The 22,621-nt window shown below is 41.9% G+C and overlaps 1 protein-coding gene across 4 annotated transcripts in view; it reads right to left on the bottom strand.

Moving 5' to 3' along the window:
- The window catches only part of diaph2 (diaphanous-related formin 2), a 326,344-nt gene that overhangs the window by 284,363 nt on the left and 19,360 nt on the right, over positions 1-22,621 (bottom strand). For all 4 annotated transcript variants that reach the window (XM_076149017.1, XM_076149018.1, XM_076149020.1 and 1 more), the window contains one exon: positions 18,243-18,263. In XM_076149017.1, the coding sequence (XP_076005132.1) occupies positions 18,243-18,263 (21 nt within the window). The remainder of the gene's footprint in view (positions 1-18,242; positions 18,264-22,621) is intronic.

Here is a 22,621-nt window from a genome sequence, read left to right as displayed (position 1 = left end):
AGTTTTAAAAATGCAGCTGTAGTAAAAAAAACAAAAAAGCTCATTATTGCTTATTTTTCAAGTGGTAAGCATTGCGCTGAGCTCGGCATTTCATTGCTGGATATTGGTAACTGAGCAGTGACGCCTCCAACTTCACTGTGCACCATCTACACCACCCTGATTCCATATGCAGTGAAAAGAGGGAAGTATAGGTCGATACTTGTGATGTGAAAGACTTGGTTTGGGCTTTTCCAATGGAACGGGCTGACAAATTCAGTTCGCTGAACGAGGAAGACATAAAAAACGGCAGATTGAGGGAGCTAGGCAACTGCATTGTAGAGCAAACAATGCAAGACACGGTTCTAAAATACAATGAAAAAGGAAGAGATGAGTGAAAGCCAAAAAGGCATGCAGCCAGATAAGATTGGAGGCAACACCTGAGCATTGATTAAGACAACTGTGGCACAAACCTCATTTTCATTGAGTTAATTACCAGTACCCCACAGTCGGCATCTCAGGGTGTGAGGAAGGAGGACTGGAGGGAGAACAAGCAGTCTTTATGTCAATTGGAGTAAACGGCTGGCCTCCCTGATGAGCTCCCATCAGCCCTTGGAGCTTCCTACCGTCACATCCCACTTGATGGTAATTATTTGGAAGGCAAACACTTGGCAAACGCCGTTTCTTTTGCCAATTTAGATTTGGGCATTTAATAAAATTAGAGCCAGGAATATTTCAAGTGAAACTGATCACTTTATAAACACTTCTGTTGGAATTTTGGCAACAAAGTGGAATATTTGGGGTAACACTTTGAATTATCTTAACCCTTACAAACAATACATTACGTGGAAGGACATATCAAGGTGTAAATCTAAGCCGGTCGGGGGATGGCACGCTCTGGTGCAGCACTCACAACAGACACCTCGCCTTCCCCATCTGATTTGGTTACTTTCTATTTAATTCAAAAATGTCAAAACCATCATCTACCCTCAAACTGTCACAGTGTGCAGAGATGGATGGTGTGGAGGCTTAATACCTGGTGCTGTCTGACTGTGAGTGACAGATACAAGTGAAGAGCTGCCATTCTCTGCTACTCGCTCATGCCTATACAACCTATAAACAAGCGGGGGAAGTCTGCCTGAGAACAGCACAAGCGATTCTTCTGAAAGTGTTCGTGGTGAGTGGGCATTCTTATGTGACTCTGAGCTCGTCCTAGTTTTCCTTTTATCATCGATCAAACAACTTTGACAATCAATAAGCCATTAATAATCGACCAAGACAACACAACGAAAGTGTAATATTTAAACAATCAGAACAGAGCATTTCCACAGTGCATCTGAGGTATATTCAATATTTAAAATACCAACATAACAACAATTAACCCTTCCCTGAAAAATATACTGATCTAACTAAAAAATAAAGAAATAAGAATGCGTTTGTGAGGGACAGCGTGAAACACGGGCCTGACAAACAAGGCATTCAAATGAAGATGTGAAGAATGACGAATGAGATGCCACATGGCAATTACTGTTTGTGTGTAGTGTACATGTGGGTGCCTCTCTGTCAAAGTGAATTACTATTAAGTAATGATGCCACATCCTAATGTGGGTGTTTGATAAATGGAAAGACAGCCAAACAGGAGTCACAGGAGGGGGTAGCGGAGAGAAGCAGGGGATAAGGATGAAGAGAAAAGAGGGAGAAGAGTACAAAGCCCCCCCCCCAGGAATTGCAACACACAAAGACTTCTATTTATAGAGGCGGGACTAGAGTGACAGACATCTGCTCTGTACCTGGTGCACCACTGAGCTCACTGAGACACAAACACATGCATACACATTTGGAATACACTTCTTTCTTCTTTTCTTGAAATCTTTCCCTCCATTTTCACTTTCCTCTCGTAGACACGCTTAAAAACACACACGTGGTTCCAAATATCCTCCGCAGCCAAGCACCAGATAGAGAGGGGGTAGTGAGAGTGAGAGTGAGAAGGAGAGAGAGAGAGAGAGAGAGAGAGAAACATGTCAAGCAAGCGTCAGTCTATATCTGTTAACCAAATTTTAGAGCGAGGTATAAGCCGTTGACAGCAAATAAACAATCTCTCCTGAGCTGAGAGTGAAAGTGTTGCAAACGATGACAACAAAAACATTTTTTTGCGACTGTGTAGTGGCATATAAAAGCATTTAGCCTACATGTACCATCTGTCTCTCCTGTGACATCTTGCACAACGTTACAAGCTCACGTAATGAGACGCTGAATACCTAAACTTCCCCCCTTAATGAATTTTCCAGTACCTGGCCAAATTTGGAGATTAAATCAAGAAGTGCACACAACTTAGTTATCCTAGAAGTTTGAGACTGCACACTCAGCCATCTGAGGCACCAATTATAGCTGAGGACTGTTTGATATGAGACGGAGGTGCTATTTTTCAACTGCAGTTATATTAATGAAGAAGTCATTCGGGCTAATTTAGTGCCAGTCAACTTGTGGCCAAAAGCCAAACGATAACAGCCTTGGGTCCTAATTACATAATGTAAAGAATGATTAAGTCGAGTGTTGTTTAATGACTTTTAACACATTAGTTTTCATGTCGGAGCTCCGTGCTTGCCAAGGCTGCCTGCGTCAACACACATGTACGCACATTATTAGGTATACATGCAATATTCAGTTGCTGTTGGTTTGCGATCTTTATTTGTGTCTGAAGCACAACGCAGGACAAAACAGTACAACTACGCATTATGACCATTTACCGTTGAAAAAGGTATATTATGTGTAATTGCTGTCATTAAGAAGGACAAAACCAAGGTGGTTAGATATGTAATCCAAAAGAACCACAAGTCCGATGTTATTGATTGAGTGTTCAGCCCATAAATCAACACTGAGCCCTATCTATTAGAGACAACAAGACAGGCTCTGGCAAGGGGGAAAGATATGTGGGAAAACACACGCAGAGGGTGACTTTCACACACACACACACACAGCAGAACTGATCACACTTTGTGCCACTGAAGAATTCTGTCAATGTGCAAATGTATCTTTGGCTTCTGTGAAACTCGGATAAGATCATCTCTCATTCTCCTGTGGATTTGAAACTACAAAGTCCACAAAGTGTATTTAAGACACAAAAGAAAAGTGCTCATTATAGCACAACTACTCTGTCCACTCAGATTCCATTGTCGAGTACAGCGTCGAAACTGGAATTACAGGTATCCCTGCTGTAAGGCCTTTATCTAATTATACTCATTGGTACAAATGCAACATATGGTATTATCATGTAATCGAGGATGTAAGTAAAGGCGGGCTGAATAAAGAGGCTGGGTGGCCCCGAGGCCTAGCCCACACCATCATTATCCCCCTGGCCGCCTCCACACACCCCCATCCAGCCGCTGGACTAATCCAGACTAGGGTTGTTAGTAACATGGAAACAACTGGCGTATTTGAAAATAGCAACAATGTCTCATTATGCCCCTATAGGTTAGACCATCTTGCAAAGAATACAACATTCTGGGCAGTGTTTGGTTTTTATATGAGATGATGTGACCGGCTAGATTGTATGTACAACATTTACAAATATATTGTTGTTTAAATACCGCCAGTGTTTATTATCTCATCATATTTAACAGGCAGGAAGAATTGGAAAGAGCCAAGCCCCAAACCAGATTATGGTGATTCAACCTAAACCTTGCATCACAACAAAGGATTGGTACACGATATCTATACTGCACACAAACACAGCCACTGAGCAAATACATACCTCAGCCCCGGCTCTGTGGAAACCCTAATTGTTCAATCGATTGTTTATTATCTTTGCCGATTAATGAAATTGTTCTAATCATGACCCACCGGGACATTTGGAGGCTCTTGGAGAGGAGCTCTTTTTTTTTTAAGTCTTCAAATGTATTCTGTCCCTATTTAAGCATAATACAATATTCCTTCCTGTATTTCACGCAACTGCAAGAGTGTTTATGCAGCCATTACCGGGCTAAGTCACATCCCTCACTAAAGCCAAATATAATCAATAAACGATAGCCGCAACGTGAAATGTCATTTAGATTTGCTCTGATCTATATTTTCCTATTCATTAATGGAAGAAAGAGGATGGGGCAGGGTTGGATGTGTGTGTGTGTGTGTGGGGGGTGTGTGTGTGGGGGGGTGGGCATATAAGAGATGATTATTTTGTGTAGTCTTTGTGTTCCCACCGTGGCCCTCGAGTCTTTTGTGCTTTAGGGAAACTTGTACGGTTTTTCATGTGAAAATGAAGCTTGAGGCTATTCCACAGTGTATCAATCAGTGTGACTGAGGTTTGAAGATGCATGAAACAAACTGAGGGGTGGGGATGTGGGGGGTCAGCAGTTTTTCCCACCAAAGCAAAGCGGTCAGCAGAAAATGCAGCACAATTCTCTCCCCCCGCTCGCTCCCATGCATAAAGCCTCTGTTTACAGGCCCGGACCATCTGTCTTGTTATTTTCCACATCCTTGTTTTTTCCATAAGTGACGGTCTCTTGCTTTCCTTTTCGGTCAAGAGATGCATTTAGGAATAAGATAATAAAAAAGGGACCGTCGGTAATTAAATAATAGATTTGAAGTCAGCAAACTTTGTGAAGCTTGTTTGCTTGGAACATATGTTTGGTATAGAAAAGCATATTTGACTGCCAAAAAGGAACAAATAAATACATATAGCACAGAAGGAATACCGCTTTTTCTATATTTAACAGTTGGTGAATGAACCAACTTTAAAGTATTAGCAGTAGTAGAAGCAGTGGTTTTACTTGTAACACTTCCAAGGTGTCCAATTGTCTTAACGAAAGGATGTGTACCATGATACAAGTTGGCGAATGTATGTAATAGAAGAGACGGGCAGAGAGGGAGAGTAGTACTTTAACAAAGTAGAGGCAAAATGGTGGCAAACATCAAATCTTACAGAATAAAACAGGTTGTTTGAGATGCACGCGGCCCTTCTCCTGAACCGCAAACGCTCTCTAGCACTCAACTTTTAAAATGTATGTGCCGCGTTCAACTGTCAGGCACAAGTCAGAGTGATGGAAGAGAGGGGAGCCGAAAGGAAAAGAGGAATTATAGTGATTAAACTAGTACACAAGAAAAGACTCTTCCTAACCATGCATGGCGAATGGCTCTCACACCTAAAGTGAGGGCATCGTCTTTAATCAGAGGGTAATTTATTGACTCCCATTTACAAAGCCATAATACTAGTGATCAAGCCCTTCAACCGTAAAATGCAATAAACTAGGGAAGTGTTTTGTGAACAAAGGCAAATAACAAGGCCTCGCACATCATTATGTTCCCTTCATATCCCATTAGATTAGTTTCAAATGAGTTTTAGGTTAAAGGAGCCACACCATATACAACCAGGGTCATGGGTAAGAATGTCAGATCATCATTACGTGCCTGCATCGCCACTATCAGAATCCTCCACTCTCTGCCTCTCTTATTCCACCCATACCCCCAAGAGAACAACCTGAATCAATGTTTCAATCACTTGGTTTAAAGACAAGAAAGACAAACTCACAATGGATTCGTTTCTGAGGGTCGTATTCCACGCAGCCGACCAGGCGGAGTCCACCTTCAACACCTGCAGTGCTGCTTTCATACTGTTTTTTATGGAGTGAGCCATTAGTGCAACTATCCACCATTATCTTGTTTGTTTGTCACATGAAAATCACACCAAACCATTATTAGGATCATAAAAGAAACAGCACATATGTTCGTCGTTACCTGAGATGAAAACGGTCTGGAGCCGGATGAGGACGAGGTGCAGCTTTCTTTTAATCCACAGCATCTTCGCAAGTTATTTCTCAACTCAACACAGGAACAAAACCCTTGTCCATCAGGGAGAACAAAGCCATGTAATTGGCTGCTTCCCCACTTGAGCGTAAGATAGCACGATGTTAATAACAAACTGATGAGAATTTCATTAGGGCTTCGAAATAAAAACAATCTCTCCCCAATATGAGGCGAGAACATTATAATTAAACTGATGCCTCTCTGTTTTCATTAGCCCGTGGAGCCTAAAAACTCAAGGCACAACTGAGATGGATGCAATTAAGCACGATTGTCTTAGTAGACATTTGAGTCTGGAGCGTCAAACAGAGGTGCCACGTTAGTGTTTGGGGTGTTCATGCAGAGAGACAATGACACGTAATGTTGCTGCACAAGGTAGCCGTATAGCAAAATGATTGACCACAGAGATGCACTCTGATGCAGAACTTGGCTTCTTATCAGTCAGAATTTGTTACACCGGTGACTACTGAGAGGGACGGACAGGCTGGAGGAGTGTAGACAGTTCACTGCTCCCTGTCATTTCCCTGCATGCTCTGTTCTCCCTGCGTTCTTGTCTCCACCTTGCCATACTCTCAACCTTCCATCTCACCCTTTGCCCTCCTCCTTCCGCTAAGAGAATAAATGTACAGAATTCTGAGATGTGCGATTTTATACCGCGCAGTAGGAGGGAAAGAGAAGGATGAGACACAGACTTGTGTGCACTGCTATTGTCGGTACTTGTTGCAGCAGGAGAGGGAACTGATTGCTTCTCAGCTGTCAGAGATGCACTGGCAAAAAGCCGTTTCTGGCCACAAAGCCTCTCAGACCGCTGTTAGATCAAGGCTGAAATGCCCCAATTCTACCTCCTCCAGCAATATACAGTCAGACAGATCAGCAAACCCACTCATGCATGCACAGATGCACACACATACGCGAAAACACAGACAAAAAGACACCCAAAAGAAACTATGAAGAGCCCAGCTACTCTGAGTACTGAATCATGTGTCAATTTGTTATTTTGAATTAGGAGGCGCACAATACCAAATATCCTCGCTTCATAAAGCCTCGCTTTTAATAGACAAGGTGAACAAACCAATAACCTTTAAACTCAAAGTGGAACCTCAAGTGCAAGTAGCATTCATTAAGGGAAATCTGTTTGCGCAACACCACAAAGTACTAGCCTCAAGAAAAAAAGGGCAGGCAGACGACTTTAGGTGCCTTGAGTTAGTGGAGGGGACACCCTGAGCTATCCAAAATGTCAGGACAATTTGACTTTATATTAAAACTCTAAAGACAATTTGCTCTGGATAATCAAAACAATACTTTCTGTTGCATCAATAGGATTTTCCCCGACCTCTCCTCAATGGCTCCGTGTAGTATTGGCGTTATTGAACACATGAAGATGTAGTGAGATATGACTGAATGCAATACTTTTAGTCCTCAGCTAAAAAAAACAAACACAAACACAATATAGCTTTAATGTGTTTCAGGAACATTATAGGGTGCTTGTCTACTCAAATAACTTAAATCATTAATTTCACAATGTTTGGAGCGCTGCTTTGTTATGTTTGAATCGTTTGTTGTGTCGTGCATACAGTATACACGACACATGGATAATTGCCTGATGTGAAAACTGGCTTGACAGAAAAGATTAAACTAGATTTGATTCTCTAAAGTTGGAAGTGATTATTCCTCTGCTTCCATGCAATTCAATTTTGGGATTTCATTTAGTAACAAAAAGCCAGAACTGTGTGCTGACTTAAAAAAGTGAACAGTGTTGGTCTTATGGAGACGGGTGAAAGGCTGGATTGGTGGATTGATTAATGGATCAGTGGATGGATTGATTCAGGGGGAGCTGGAGATGCTGTTAGTCTTACGAGAATACTGGGGGGAAATGCAGTGACACGCCCACAGCAAATGCTTTATCAATACTGTGACACTTGCACATCGATAGGGATTTCCGGTTCACTGATTGTCAACTTAGGCTCAAATTTAATGAGCATGAAACCACAACTCCCTGTCTCTGTGTGTAAAAAAATAACAATGCTTCAGCTTCTGTAGTTATCCGTGTTTCCAAGTTTTTGTCTGCCCCTGACATTATTGTGAAATAAAAGTTCAATTCAAAGTTTTTCCGCCGACCTCAACTTCCAATTTAATGAATATATGTGTGTGTATATAAACAGTCACTTCATCGGCAGAGGACTTTCCATACAAAACCGGCCTTGACATGCATGGACCTTACTTCATCACGTTGACGGAGAATCGCTTCAAAATCTACTTTGGGATGTCAGAGCCCTCGTCAAAAATTCTGGAAGCACAGACTGATAACTTGGTGTACAGTGACCACTAAGCTAATCATAACTCCTCCTCCTCCCCCCCTCCCCGCCCGGGTCATCGCCTCATTTCACTAGGAGCGCGACTACAGCAATGCTTAACCTGACAAGTTGAACATACAGACGGGTTAAACTGTTGTGGTTTGACCTCGGGGTGGGGGAAGGGGAGCAATTGGGTCACACAAATGCCGACCAATAATCTCTCCTAGAGTCATTAGGATGATCAATGCCATTCTAATGAGATAACATCTGGAACAAAGGGCTCTAATAGCAGACAGCTGCTGGGCAAAGTGAGGTAATTAGTGGAACATTTCAGAGTCGCTAACTAATGTTGCAGCCATCGAGGCCGGGAATTAGACACCACCCTTTTAACATCCAAAATACAACATGTTGAATATTTCATACCTTATCTAATTATTAATCAGGGCACAATGATATGAGAAGTAATGTTTGGGGGGGGGGAGGGAGACGGAGAGAGAGAGAAACACCACAACATCACAGCTTGACACGAATGCTTATTGAGCGGCACTAAATTGGTCAATTATGGAGAAAATCTGTTTTGAGGTAACCTTTCAGTTTATTAAATAAGCTATAAATCAATCTTAAAGCAAAATGACACTCCCGATTTTAATGAGTAAATGTCTCTAACTCCCACACTTTCTCTATTTCTGTTTGTACACATGCACATGAGCACGCACACACACACACACACACACACACACACTTCTCCGAACTGAAATCAAGGTTCAATACATGTGATGCAGAGTTCATAATTGCCAAAGTGGCCCCATAAGAGTCGAAAACGTTGAGGGAAGTGAACAAAAAGCCACTGGCAAACCCTGGCAAAGCAGGCAAGAAGGATCCAATTAGTCCTATGCTTGGAAAAAGGAATAATACAGACGACTGTCAAAGAGAAACTTCGAAATAGTGTGTGTCTTTGGTAATCACCAATAAATGTAATTACAATGAACAAAGAACAATGTGTGGTCCGACGTGTGCAGAATCAACGCTCCAATATTAAAACCATGAAGCATTAATTACATATTTTAAAAGGAACAAGGAAAGGATGTTAAACCTCATTTCTACTCACCTCGTATTCTCTGCATACACACATTCTTCCAACAGCACAGCTTCCGACACACCAGAAGGCCTTACTCCTACAACAGTCTAACCACATTACACTTTGACGAGACATATAAAAGCATGGAAAACAAAGAAGCTAAAGAGGTGACGAGGTCAAATTTGTTTCGATGCGCAATGACGTTTTCTAAATACTACTGGAATCCAAGGCGACCTCATCTGTTTGCCTCACTCTCAGCACTGCTCGCTCCTCGTGAACTTCATCTTTCACCGTCGCTCATTCAGTACAGTACAGAAATAATGGAACCAATTACAAACTTGATTTGAGAGCTATATACTGGAGATAGACATCCTTTTAGAAACGGCTCAATAAAGAGTCACTCATATCATTATCAGACCTAAATCAAATAATCGTGAGTAGATACTTCACGCACTTCCATTCTTTTTATACTTTTGAGTTCTGGTGTGTTTAACTGATCGCAGATGTCGCATGGCTGAATTCGGTCCTCTTATTCCTTTAAACCGCCTTCCAATAGCAATATGTCACTCTTACTATATGGAATGGGGTATGGCAAGATCAGAGAAGTGCATTAGTATGGGTTGTTAGAAGAGAAGAAAGAAATAGGCATCAGGTTTGAGTGCAGTCAACGCTGCAGCGAGGGGACAATTCCACCGAGAGCACGACAACAGCGCCGAAAAAGCTCCCAACTAACAGTAATTGGTTTTAAAATAATAGAATTCATTACAGTTATGGTGCTTGTTCAGAAATGCAAACAGGGGAAGGAAAAAAAACATTCACCAGAGACTTGAGCTGAACTGCTTCGCTAAAAACCACGGGGAGATGAAAGGCATAATTCAAATGACAATTTTAGAACCCTTAGCTCATTTATATCAGAAGCTCCGAAGATGTTGCCAGCATAATAACATCAAGATTTTTTTTCCCTTTTCTTTTGTTCTACTTGCAGGTCTTGGAAGGAACTTTTTTTTTCCCCCTCTCAATTTCATTCTTTTGTCGCGGCAAATTCCTCCTCCTCACACTGAGACATGTGAGGTGACACACAAACAATCGAGCAAACAACACCCGTCAGCAGCCGACAGCCGACTGAAAGCTAACATGGGAAATCTTGACAGGAGGAAAAGAAAAGACACCTCGCACATGACAGTGAATTTGCTGCTTTTCTTATTTAATGACTGTGTAATTATACACATCAGGGGTCTACATTGTGAGGTCACGGTTTTTATCACTTCCTGCGGCAGGCTACGTTTAGTTCAAGGCTAGTATCTCAGGTGTGAAGATGACATTCACCCAATCAGCATTAAAAAAGATCATCTCTCAAAAACCACTCCGGACATAAAGAGATAGGTCAGCCATCTCTCACCGTGATTGGATGTCACCTCACACGCTGGGACTATATCCAACACCGAGCATATCACCATTTGGAACACTATACATCTGCCATCAAATCAGCCTCGGGCCAATATCAAGTAATTGGCCCCCGTTCTAAAAGGCGTTCCTCACAATGTTTGAACATCAATTGATGGCGCAATACACCTGCGTGCCCTACGTGAAGATATCGCTAAGAACAGATGAGTTTGTCTGCGTTATTTTTCTCATATTTATTCGGCTCGATACGTGAAGGGGAAACAAGACGGCCATATGGCTGTGCATTAAATATTGATGTGACACGTTAGTGAGGGCGCATGAGCCGAATGACAAGGTGGAAGAAGTTGAAATAGTGAGCGCGGTATGGGTGGGGGGGGGGGGGGGGGATGTGCCGTTCCCGCCACTCTCTGTCATAGATGTCTACGGTGGAAAAAACAACCTGGGCAAACGCAAGCCGCAGCCCACCGGGACCACGTCTCAGTGTAACACGCGTGGCACAGAGTCTGCATCATGTCAAGGGCGTGGGGGTGTCAATAACCAAATATGGAGCTCACATGGAGACGTGGGGTCAGAATGAAAACAGTGATGTGCTGTCAGTCTGTTAGCATAATGCATAAGAGCGATACGCAGGGAGAGCCAAAAAGAAAGACAGAGATTTAAATAGGCCAGTTCTATGAGAATGACTGATGTGTTGTTGGTAACGGGGACTGCATCTGTTCATCAGCGTGGGGGGCAGTCTGCTGAAATATTTAGCTATGACTGCATCAAAGTATGTTTGATACAACAGGTCGTGACGATGGAAGGCGAGGTGACACACACGCTTTTCTCCCAGGCCCCCCCGATGGAGCGGGTGAAGCGTTGAGAGGAAAACAGAATGGACCCGTTACAGGCTCGCTGTCTCCCACCATGTCAGAGGCTGTCTCACTTCTAAATCTAAGCGCGGGCAGAGCTACAGTAGGTGGGTGAGTATATTGATCAGAGGACACCGACCAATTTGAATGCTGTTGAGGCATTTCACACTTATTCTCCTCTTTAAAGATCAAACGTCTAACAAATGGAATTAGTAGGACACAGAGTGGTGTGTTATGTGGGCTGAGAGAAATTCATTAGGTCAACTCCATGGCAACAATGTGGCTCTTCCGCCGCTCTGCATGGCACTAAGTGGCCAATTCAATGGGCACCCACTGCCATCAAGTGCTGGCCTTCAGTACTACAATACATGCTGGAGCTGCCTCCGATTGAGCCTGACCAGTGGCATCAGCGACTACCCACTGTGTTTGCAGAAATGAGACTGATACACTGTCAGCAAGCCAAATGAAACCAAGCTCCGGTGCCATCAGCGCTGTAGTAAAACATCCCTGAAGACATACTCAGTAGTTACTTATTATTTTCCTTAAATACATTGCAAAGCTTGGCAGTGCTCGACGGAGGACAGACAAAGGAACAACGGTGTCATTTCTGATGAGCTGCTACCATATTGGCAGTTTTGGAAAGACCATCTCAGCCAGAGTGTGTGAAGAAACACAACTCAGACGCTAGGGACAGAACCCTGATGATCTGACATGATGTACAAAACCTAGCTGAGGTCAAAGCAATGCAACTCGTCTATACAGCTATCCCACAATTACATGTGACTAGTATACCTTCCTGATTTAAGTAGATATTTACTCACCCTGTCATTGAATCATTTATGTTGAGGGGGAGAGAGGGGGGGGGGGCATTCAGTGAAGTGTACAATATATGCCACTGGCAAACATCTAAAAAGTAGTCAAATCTAAAGGCTGTGGCCCGTCTCTCCTGAGAACCCTCAGAAAGGAAACTGCAAGCCAGACAATAATATAGCAAGTGATGTGGCCTTGATCATGTCACCAATCATTACAGCAGAGAGCTATCTGGGGAATCGGGGGGGGGAACCTGGCTGTTGATGAGGCGATTATGTGGCTTTACTCTTGTGCGTCCAAGTATGACAGCGCTGTGAAAGCACTGCGGCTGATACGGAGAGACTATACCTTGTTAGCACTCTGTTGTGCTGAGTGGACTAGTTGGCTGAGCAGTAAAGGTTCTCCCACAGGGTCTAGTGGGCTTACAGGCGAGAGAGAGAGGGGAGGGATTAGAAACAAGCTGTCAATGTGACTCCCTCCAAACTCTACGCAAGAACAACTTTGGTTTCCACTCATGTTGACCACGGGCTCTACTTGTCTCCCCTCGTCTTCATCCATGCACATACTCGCATCCAAGTAGACATACTGAATTGACAAGCTGTGTGCTATTGTGGATTCTGCCCATATTGGAATTGGAAGTCCAGATGTCATCAAAGTGAAGCCACGCTGTATTTGGTACGGTTAGGGGGGGGGGCAGGCGAGGTTATGAGCAAAGTGCATTTTCGCATTACCCACCGCACACACTCTCCATGCAAATCTTGACAGACTCAGACAGAGCCCGCATTTCACAGAGATCACGTCTAGAAAAAGCCGACAATTCCATCAACCAAAGCAAATAACTTACTAAATATACACAGATGTGGAGAAGGAAATCAAAAAGCTAAAGAAGCACAAAACAAATTGGGAGTGACTGGAGGAGCAGGCAACCATAAAACATGGGGATACACAGAATTTCACAGCTGTGTGAACAGTTAAAGCAGATGCGATGGGATGTGATGGTGGATGCATACAGAGAAGGCGGGTTGTAAAAATATGCTATAAAGTTTATGGAGCCTAATGCAGCCCTGCAGGAGCCTCCTGCCAAGCTGAGCAATGCCGCCAGTGCCGTTGAGTGTGTGACAGAGCTGTGGGGGAGAGATGTACAACTGAGAACATAGGCAGTATTCACATGCTCATGCACGGGTATATCCAGTAGAGTGGGGATGTGTATCCAGTTCATGAAATCCACAGAAATGCAATCAACAAAACTAAGAGTACTATATTTCTTGCCCTCCCCTTCTCTGGGATGTTCCATCACTCTCTATCCCTCCTCCACAACATTGAGATTATTGCGGTGCGGAGAGAAGCGCTGTAAACAGTCATACACATATGCACGCATGTGTACGCGCAAACACAAGTATAGACAGTAAGACTGTAAAGCTTTGCCACTGTTCAATCCAATATCAGCATACTGTGACCACTTCAGCCTTTCATGTTCCCTTCAATATAATGAGATCTGGCTCTATACTCTCCTAGAAGACAAATTATTGTTTCTGCCTTTGAAAGGACATATGTAGCATAATGCAGAGGGAAAAAGATTTGTTGAGGTGAGAAAAAAGGTTGGGAGAAAAGGTAGGAAGGAAGGGAAGAAATAAGGGGAAAGATAAGAGAAATGCTTAAGGAAAAGTAAACACTTTCTCATCCTCAGTGGGACTTAATACATCCCACAAAGCACATCTTACTGCAGCTCAACCACTGCTTATTCAAGGATGATTCAATAATTGTCATATTATCCATCATCTATCAGTCGCTTCAAGGGAGTGAAAATTACTCATCACTTATAAATGATTCCAACAATGATTCATCATTTCTCTTACCGATTATTTTTGTTTAACTATTAAAAGCATTGGCAATGTTTTCCAATGAAATAATTACATAATGAACTAATTTATTATTATTACTTATTCAGTTTCTGACATTTCTATTAACCGGGATCATCTTTAATGTTGAAAAGGTGACAAGATCCACAAAACCAAAACAGGTGCTCCAGCTGCGTTTGTCAAGAGTTTACTGCTGTCATTACTGTGTTGACAAAATTCAAAACACATTTTAGAGATATGTAATGTTCTTTTATGGCGAAAACAAAAAGTGAGCTCTCAATCAGCTCTGATGTTCCTGATGAAAGAAACAAAACCACTTGTCTCTCCGCTCACAATATGGAGTGCTGTTCTGATGTCAACACAAAAGGTAAACAAAATTATGCAACACTTATATAACACTTCACAGGAAAAAGGACTTTAACTTTGTAATTAAAATAGTTCTCACTTATCCAAATCACCATCGCAAACACTGCTTCAAATGTGGCGATGTTGGGCTGCGTGCCGCTTGTGTGCAGAGTTTCTGGCATCACATACTCTATCGTAGTTTTTTGGAGTCGGATCCAAATATAAACTTAATACTGTATATTGAATTTTATATAAGCCACTGCTTTGAGTAGCTTGGGGGGAAACACACTAAATCCCTCTAAGCTCTTGTTGTGCTGTCCTATAAATGACCCCGCTCTCTGGCCTCCGTGCAAAGGAGGGAAGAAGAGAAAAGAGACGCTCCTAGTTACGATCAATAAAGAGAACACGCGTATCTGAGTAAAGGAAACAGCTATTTGATAAGATGTAAAAAGCAAGAACCGACTACAGGTTTGCATACATGTAATTTAATAGTAGTTGTCAAATGAAATCTCTCGTATCTCAGTGCCCCGCAATATCCATCTAATGAACTCTAAAAGGTGCTTTGAGCCAATCAAAGGAACGTCTTTATTCAAACAGTCCCCTCCAGAGCACGTTTCCTTGATCTTAATTTAAGAAGAATCTATGGTGGAGACACACTCCAGGCATGTGAGGCGCACGTGACTGATGAATTTTTCATCGCCATTCTTTAAAAGCACCAAGGACATGTGCCACATCAAATCTGCTTACCCCTCAGCACTCAGTTTAATAGCTTGCTTAAAACAAAAACTCTTTTGTGGCATGTGGTTTTAAAAGGTAAGGGGAATGTTCGACAGAGCCAAGTGAAATTCCTTTCAGGCTGAACATGTGTTTTTTAAAGGTTCTTTATAAGCTGGGCTGGAACACTAAACAGGCACTTTGTTGAAGTTAAAGATTAGGCAGATGTCTTCTCCTACCTGAATGAGTTGTGATCCTGTGGCCTCACATTTAACTTCTCATTTCCTCTCTCCTACATTCTGCACACAACAAATACCTTCAACCAGCATTGAACATTAGGGAAACACAAGGTTACAATTCAATCAAGCAGCTACATACAAAATCAACCTATTAAGTCTCTGTGTCCCCTCATTTTCTCCTCTTTCCTCCAATTTAAATAAAATGGTGACAATTTGATAACTGCTCAATCAATTAAACTATTATGTATTACATTTGACAAATAGAATAATCAAATACAAAGAGTAAATAGAAATAGCTAAAATGATTAAATATTGTATATATAAGGTTTATTTCTCTCTAAACAAGACGTTGCCTTAGTTTAACAATAACAATGGGGCCCATTTCAAGGTTTCAACTCTTATCTGATGCTGTGCTTGTGAGACGCACATTAAAAACACCCATTAGTTTAAAATATTCTGTAACAGTGCCACACAGAGCACTTACTGTATTTCACTAATTTCTACTGAATGAAAATGAATATCTCACAAATGATCTTTCAATCGCCGCTGTGGGTGTAATCACACACACACATAATACCCTGGAGAAGGGGCCATTATTAAAAAATATGCCTTTAGACACTTAAATACAGTTTAAACCAAATAAAATTACAAATGTTGCATTAAGTGGCAACCACTGCACATTAATCAAAACAACAAACAACAACCAACACAGCGTAGTGTCGGGCAGCACTCTGTCTGAACTGCAGAGTCTGTCAATGGGAGTACAGAGGGTGAACTCCACTCTCACAGTAACACTGCAGGAGTCACTGATGGATTGTTACAACCGAGCTCCTGAGATGTGACGTAAATCAGGCCAATCTTTACAGAGACCCAATCTATTAATCCGTCATGACGGTCAATCGGCTGCTGCAGTAGGAGAACTGTCTGGCCATCAGACTTGACTACCTGCGGGCATGCTGATATCACAGGTATGTGGGCTCGTTTTTCCTCTCAATCTCTGTTGAGAAGGTGAAGAGGGCAGATGAGACCGAGCGGTGTTATACACTTACACACTGTCCAGACTGGATTAGAGCCAATTCATACAGTTCTGTCTCATTCTGTTCTACGGAGGGGAGGAAGGAGGAAGTGGCAGACAGATTTCACGCCTGAGACAGAGGAGCTACAGTTGCAACGTTTCTTATAGACAATTCAAACCTACACTCTCCTTGCAGCACATCTGAGAGTGCTCTATCCCAACAAAGCCCGCTGACAGCGTGAAAATGGGAATCTGCCAGCAAAGCAGAAAGCTAACTGAAGCCCATCATCGGCTAACCAGGCTAAATGCTCCCCCCTCCCAGGTTTTTATCTTCTTCAGTGGGGGCTTTTTAGAATGACAGCTCAGAGATTTTCACTGAGAGTGACAACGAGGTCACACAGGTCAAGTCAAACGTGGCGGTATGCTATTGAGTTTGAAGAAACTTCTTCATAACAAGGGTGTCTGGCACCTTTTGACATGGTTTGCAGAACTTCTGAAACTAGGCCCCCATAACTCGGTTGAGTGCTCATGATACAAGCTGGGGTAATTCCGTCATATTCCATTTAGAGAACACAATGAGGCCATTGCTGCTGATCGAGAGCTACTCCATCCCTCTCAATACAAGCCTAGCCGTAAACCCACTCTTCCCACAGAAATAACCAAGCACAAAAGAACAGTTTGACAAAGGAGAAAACACAATCGATAGAAAATGTCTCTCCGTAAGATGCCTCAAAGAGTGCGGTTTGCCTGAGTGTCTGGGCAGAGCAGAGGCCAGGTCACAGTTTGCTCCTTTACCTTGTCTGTGTTTAGCCTTACAGTCACTTTAATCCCCACAAAGCTGTCCAAAAGCAACAGAATACAATTATAAGTGACAATTTCCACAGTTAGGAAACCAATAAGTGTCCGTTTTTCTTTCTTTGTTGCTTTCTTCCCCAAAAAGCACCTCGAAATCAGAACATGCTTTTTAGAAAGAAATAAAGGTATCACATGTGAAAACTTGAAAATCTGGGATTGTCACATAAAAGTCAAGAGATCTAAAAAAGGCAATAAATTGACAACATAAATGAATAAAGATTGCATGGGCTTTTGTAAACTCTTAGAAGAATTGACATGACAGCAAAAACAAGAGCCTGTTTTTGTTTTTGAGTGCGGTCTTACGTCTTCATTTTTTGTTTCAAACAGAGGCAGAGGTGTTGACAGCAAATTTAAATATATCGTCATGAATACATTAAATTAAAATAGCTCGATATTTCTGTTTATTCTGTTTAGCACAGGAAAAGAACACAATGTGTTTTCTGCAACTCAATAGACTCGGTGTGTGCGTGCAAGTGTGTGAGTGACGAATAGATACATGGAAATAGCAAATTTCAGAAGCCTTTCAAAAGTCTTATTAAGTGATATATTCTCAGCATGTGTTCTGACTCATAGATGGAAAGAACACAGTTAAACCCATTTAGATGCAGCATGTCCTGATAAACAGATTAGATTGCAGATTATGAGTATTTTGTGTGAAATCAATTCATCAACCCATTCTTGGTATTACAATGCCCAAATGCTAATAGGCGTTAGCCTGCAATCCATTGCAAATGAGAAACAGCAAAAACCAACAAAAGGCTTCCCAGTTCATTTTCAGGCTGTATAATTTCAAAATCCCTCATTTGAAAGTGCGACCATTTACACGCAGGGATTGTATTGGCAATTTGTAGCCCTTCCAAATTACAGCCCATTAGCAATAAGCCTGAAAATAACAATCCAAGCCATAAAAATGACCTTACTTGCACACGATCATCCAAAGGAAGTGTGTGTGTGTGTGTGTGTAAGAACAAGTTTTGGAAAGCCAAATAAATAATGGGCTACTTACCGCAACTTTGCTCCCAGTTATCTGCATGCAGCGGTCAGCGGAGGAGGGAGTTAATGTGTAAAAAGACACAAACAGCACAATCATTAGTAGGCCAGAGAATCCTCTCCATTACACATTGACGCATTAGTGTAACTTGTGCCGACATCACAGACATTCCTCACACAATTACAGCCCACAGAATAGTATTGACATTTTAATGGACGACAAGAGAACAATTGCAATTGAAGGGACATACTGGAGAAGAAAGTGTCTGATTTTGGCAGCTGCAGGTGCCTAATTACCTCATTGGTTGTTTAGAGATATTATGTGACTCCATCGGGACAATACAATTAACTAACTGACTACTTCATGTTGGGTTGTCTTTCTTGCATGTACTCCACATGACAACGGTAATATTAACAAACAGCAACAATAAATGGGGACATAACTTCATTCAATGTGTCAATTTCAACACAATAATGAACTGACTGACATCCATTTGTCCTTGTAATTTACTGATTGCACACATTTCTGAAGGACGGCTGGCCAGTGTGGACAGACAAGACACAGGGTCTCCCTAAGGCTGAACTCAACCAGATGCCATTAACATTGGACTTCAGCTGTCAAATTTGCGTAGCATAGCTACCTTGAGCACATGCCGTCAGCATGATTGCTGAAATTCAACCTTGTTATCTGTCCACACTGACAGGTAGCTGGAGTGTTTTTATTGTGGCACCAGCGGTGGTTGTTTCTCAGTAGGAGTGTGTCTGTCAGCCAGGTAAATGTATTCTAATCTGTAGCTGAGCACTTCTGCCTGTGCTGAATGTTTCAGTAGCAATGCATGTTTATTACAGAAAGTTACAGGCCTCACTGAATGCCTCCCTGTATTTTCCCTCCTGTCTCTGGATCTCATTTTCTCCCACACTTTCTCCCTCTCCATCCTTCCAAGTCTTCTAATCTCACTTTCCAATTCTTTTACTGTCACTCTCAAACTCTCCCACTCGGTGGCCATTTGATGCTTGGTTCCCCCCCTCTACCAACACTTTATGACAGCCGTAAAGCCAGTTTGAAAACTGCGGTTGCTTGATCATGCACGTAATATTTTTTTAATCATGTATCTACGTTTCCTCTTCCTGCCACTGTACTCTGCATGTCTAACTTTGGGAAATATTTCACATTACCACCATATTGCAGGCTAAGCACCTTGATGCGAGTCACTGTGATATGAATTAGAACTAAGATATTTTACACAGCCATTTATATCTTCAAATTAGTTTTAGAGCACCTTGACCAAAAGAACAGACACTATCTTGGGTTGGCACAGACAACAGACATGGAGGAGCTGGAGGGGGAACAACAGTTTAATGAACAACATTTATTTATTTGCACAATGTGGCACCTTGTTCTCACTAAAACAGAGGCAAAAACCAAAATAATAATTTGACTAGTATTGATGCATTATCACCTGATGCAGTACGGCATTGACATTATCTCTCCGGCTGCACTATAAATAAACGTGGAAGGACATGTCACTGCGCACAAGGGTATCTGCTTTCTTCCGATTACAAATGCAACCTTTCTTTTCTTGACGAAAATTTGTTTACTGTTTGAGCCTCAGGCCTTGATTGTCTTAGAAAATGTCGGGTTGCGTTAGGAGAAAAGGTGGCACATTGGTGGTCATTGCCAACAAATCAATATATGAATGCAATTGCAATTGCATTGCAGCATAAAACAATGAACAATCCCTCCTCACAAGACCCCGCCATTGCACCCTTTCCTGAATCTGAGACACAGCACAATTGAATTGAAACATAAAAATGGTTGATGATAGCTGGCAAATTAAATCTCAGAGGAATACGTCATTCTGTTAGTGCAAAAGCAATGTTTTGGCGGTTTTATTAACATTGGCGCACATTTATCAAGAAGAAAGAGAAGAGAACCAGCAAGTAAGACGAAACAAGGTAGCAGGGAAAGGGAGCTATTCATGCAAAGTCGACGGTCAAGGACATCCACAGACACACTGCTGCAGTAGTGGAGCTAGTTTCTATTGAAACACTGCCTATTCAAATGAAGAGGGTCAACATAGAATTCATTCAATTTGTGATGAGGTAATTAGCTTGACTCCTGCTGAGGCAGCCTTGTAGAGTATCGGCGTGTTCTCAATCATGCCTCGTGAAAGACTAGCAGATATGATTCATGAGGGGGAGTGAGAAGAAAAGCTTCCACCTGTTTTGAGTAAACAAAGTGTTGATCATCTTTTTCGCTAAAATTTTAAACTTGATCATTAAAGGAAAAGTTCCATACTTATAAACAAGATGAAGATTTTAGAACATAATATGTTTTTGAAGGACACTCATCTAAATGTACCAAAATTCAAGGTGATGAGGTCTTTCTTTCTTTGTGGTAGAAAGTAATGTTGATTTTGGTGAAAACACGAAGCAGTTTCTCAGCTGGACACGTCTATAAACACAGACAAGCAGAAAGGACACAGAATAGCAGGGGACATTTCTCGCTCCATCAGTATTTACAGATCTGGACTACCATCTACAATGGTGTCTGAGCAAGCCTGCATTAGCCATAGCTAATGGGAGACAAAGAGGTGTCGGAGTGTAAATGGACAGCTTTGAGTATTGACGTGTGCGTGCCGTAGCGGGTGACATTTGTGAACATTCATTGCCCTTAGTACACGCTTGCATTTCATGACTGTAGTAAAAGATATGTGTAAAACAGGATGTGCCTCTGTGAGGAAAATGCCAAATTATGTTGGGACCGTGTAGAATAAAAAGGTAAACAGAAAGAAAGGACGCGTGAGATGGATGCAAGTAAGACCTTATCCCATAGACCCAGTCAGAAAGCCACAAAACAATGATCTCACAAGGTGCAATCATCTTTCGTGGAGAAGGACACAAAAAGTTAAAGGCACCACAACAGAACAGAGAAATCCCCCACACATTTCAAATGCATCACTCCCTACATTCAACATTGTGAATGCTCAATAACTAAATGTCCATTAGTCCACGCTACATATCTCGACAATAATTATTAATATTAAGCACTGGAACTCATATTTAAAGCTGAAACAATCATGAAAGCCTAAAGAAGAATGTTGAGAATCTGCTGATACTTGTGGCACAACCTGCTTTATTTTATGATATGGGTAAGAAAAGACTTGGGTTTTATTTATCACTAATTTTAAATCAAACAGAAGTTAATACTCAACATAAAAATCTGCTCGCTACAATGATGTTTTTATGGCAGTCCCCTGCTAAACTCTTTAACAGTGAAGTTATTGGCCTGCTGTGTAAATCTCTATTCTTCTGTTGCATGAAATGTGTTTTTGGCAGCAGTCTCGTACTGCGATCAGAACCATAGACAGATGCCCCCCTACACTTGTAAATCAAGCAAAGCTGGCTTCTTATGACTGCTTTCATATCATAGCGGTACATGACAAAATGTTCATGTACAAATGCCCTTGGGTAAGGTCTGCACTTGTATGAATCTGTGTAAGTGAAGTAACATCCCCCCATCACTGACATTCAACCATTCCCCTCCTTCAATCCTATTAAAAGTGATAGCAGAGGTTCTGACAGACATCACACTTTGTCCTTTGACTACGCAGATTAAATTGTACATAGAAATAAAATATCAATGAATGCTCACAAAGCATAATGTGCCCTGTCTGGAATTCAATCATTGCTGATAATCATCATGATCAATAATTCCAGTTAATTATCATAACAATGAGGGCGGTAATAAATGATAATGTCAAGAGGAGGGCTACGAGGTTTGGCAATCAATGAGGGGGGGGGAGAGAAAATCCCTTTTCTTCAGTCATGTTATTTTCACTTCACACGCTCATAAAAAAGTCATCAAATTCATGGGTTACCATCAGAAAATACGCATACACCTCAGCTCAACAGTGCACTTAGGTATAATGTGTCATTTGTTTATGTTTAGCCCTTTTATGTTATCAAGTTGAACATGGCCTGTGTCCTACCTTCTGTACTTGGTGATTGCATGATTTACTGGATTACAACTGCTGACGGAAGAGTTGAAATGAACTTAATAAAGACATTAGACGAGGCACCGTCACCGCCGGGCAAAATCATTTGCATGCAAGTTCACACCTGGAGGACCACCAACTCCACTTAATATGCAAGCACAGTGTTCTCAATAGGTTTTGCAGTAGTCGGCTAAATGAGAAGATTAGGGCAGGAAGAACGATCCTGGGTCCTGCTCCCCTGAGAGGAAGTCTTCTGACAAGAGTGACCAGTTTGGTGCTTCATAATGAAATGGAATGGCTTTGTGGCTTTTTTTCCCTCTATGATAGAATATAACCTGGGATTTGATTTTGCTTAAAAAAAATGTGCGTCCCAGAGTTGTAGTGTCAATATTTCAAC

The sequence above is a fragment of the Genypterus blacodes genome, unplaced genomic scaffold (assembly GCF_046128005.1).
Source record: "Genypterus blacodes isolate CSIRO-AG114 ecotype Tasmania unplaced genomic scaffold, CSIRO-AGI_Gbla_v1 ptg000044l_1, whole genome shotgun sequence".
NCBI classification, from domain to species: domain Eukaryota; kingdom Metazoa; phylum Chordata; class Actinopteri; order Ophidiiformes; family Ophidiidae; genus Genypterus; species Genypterus blacodes.
Note: the sequence above shows the minus strand (reverse complement) of the source record. Positions and strands in the feature narration are given on the sequence as shown.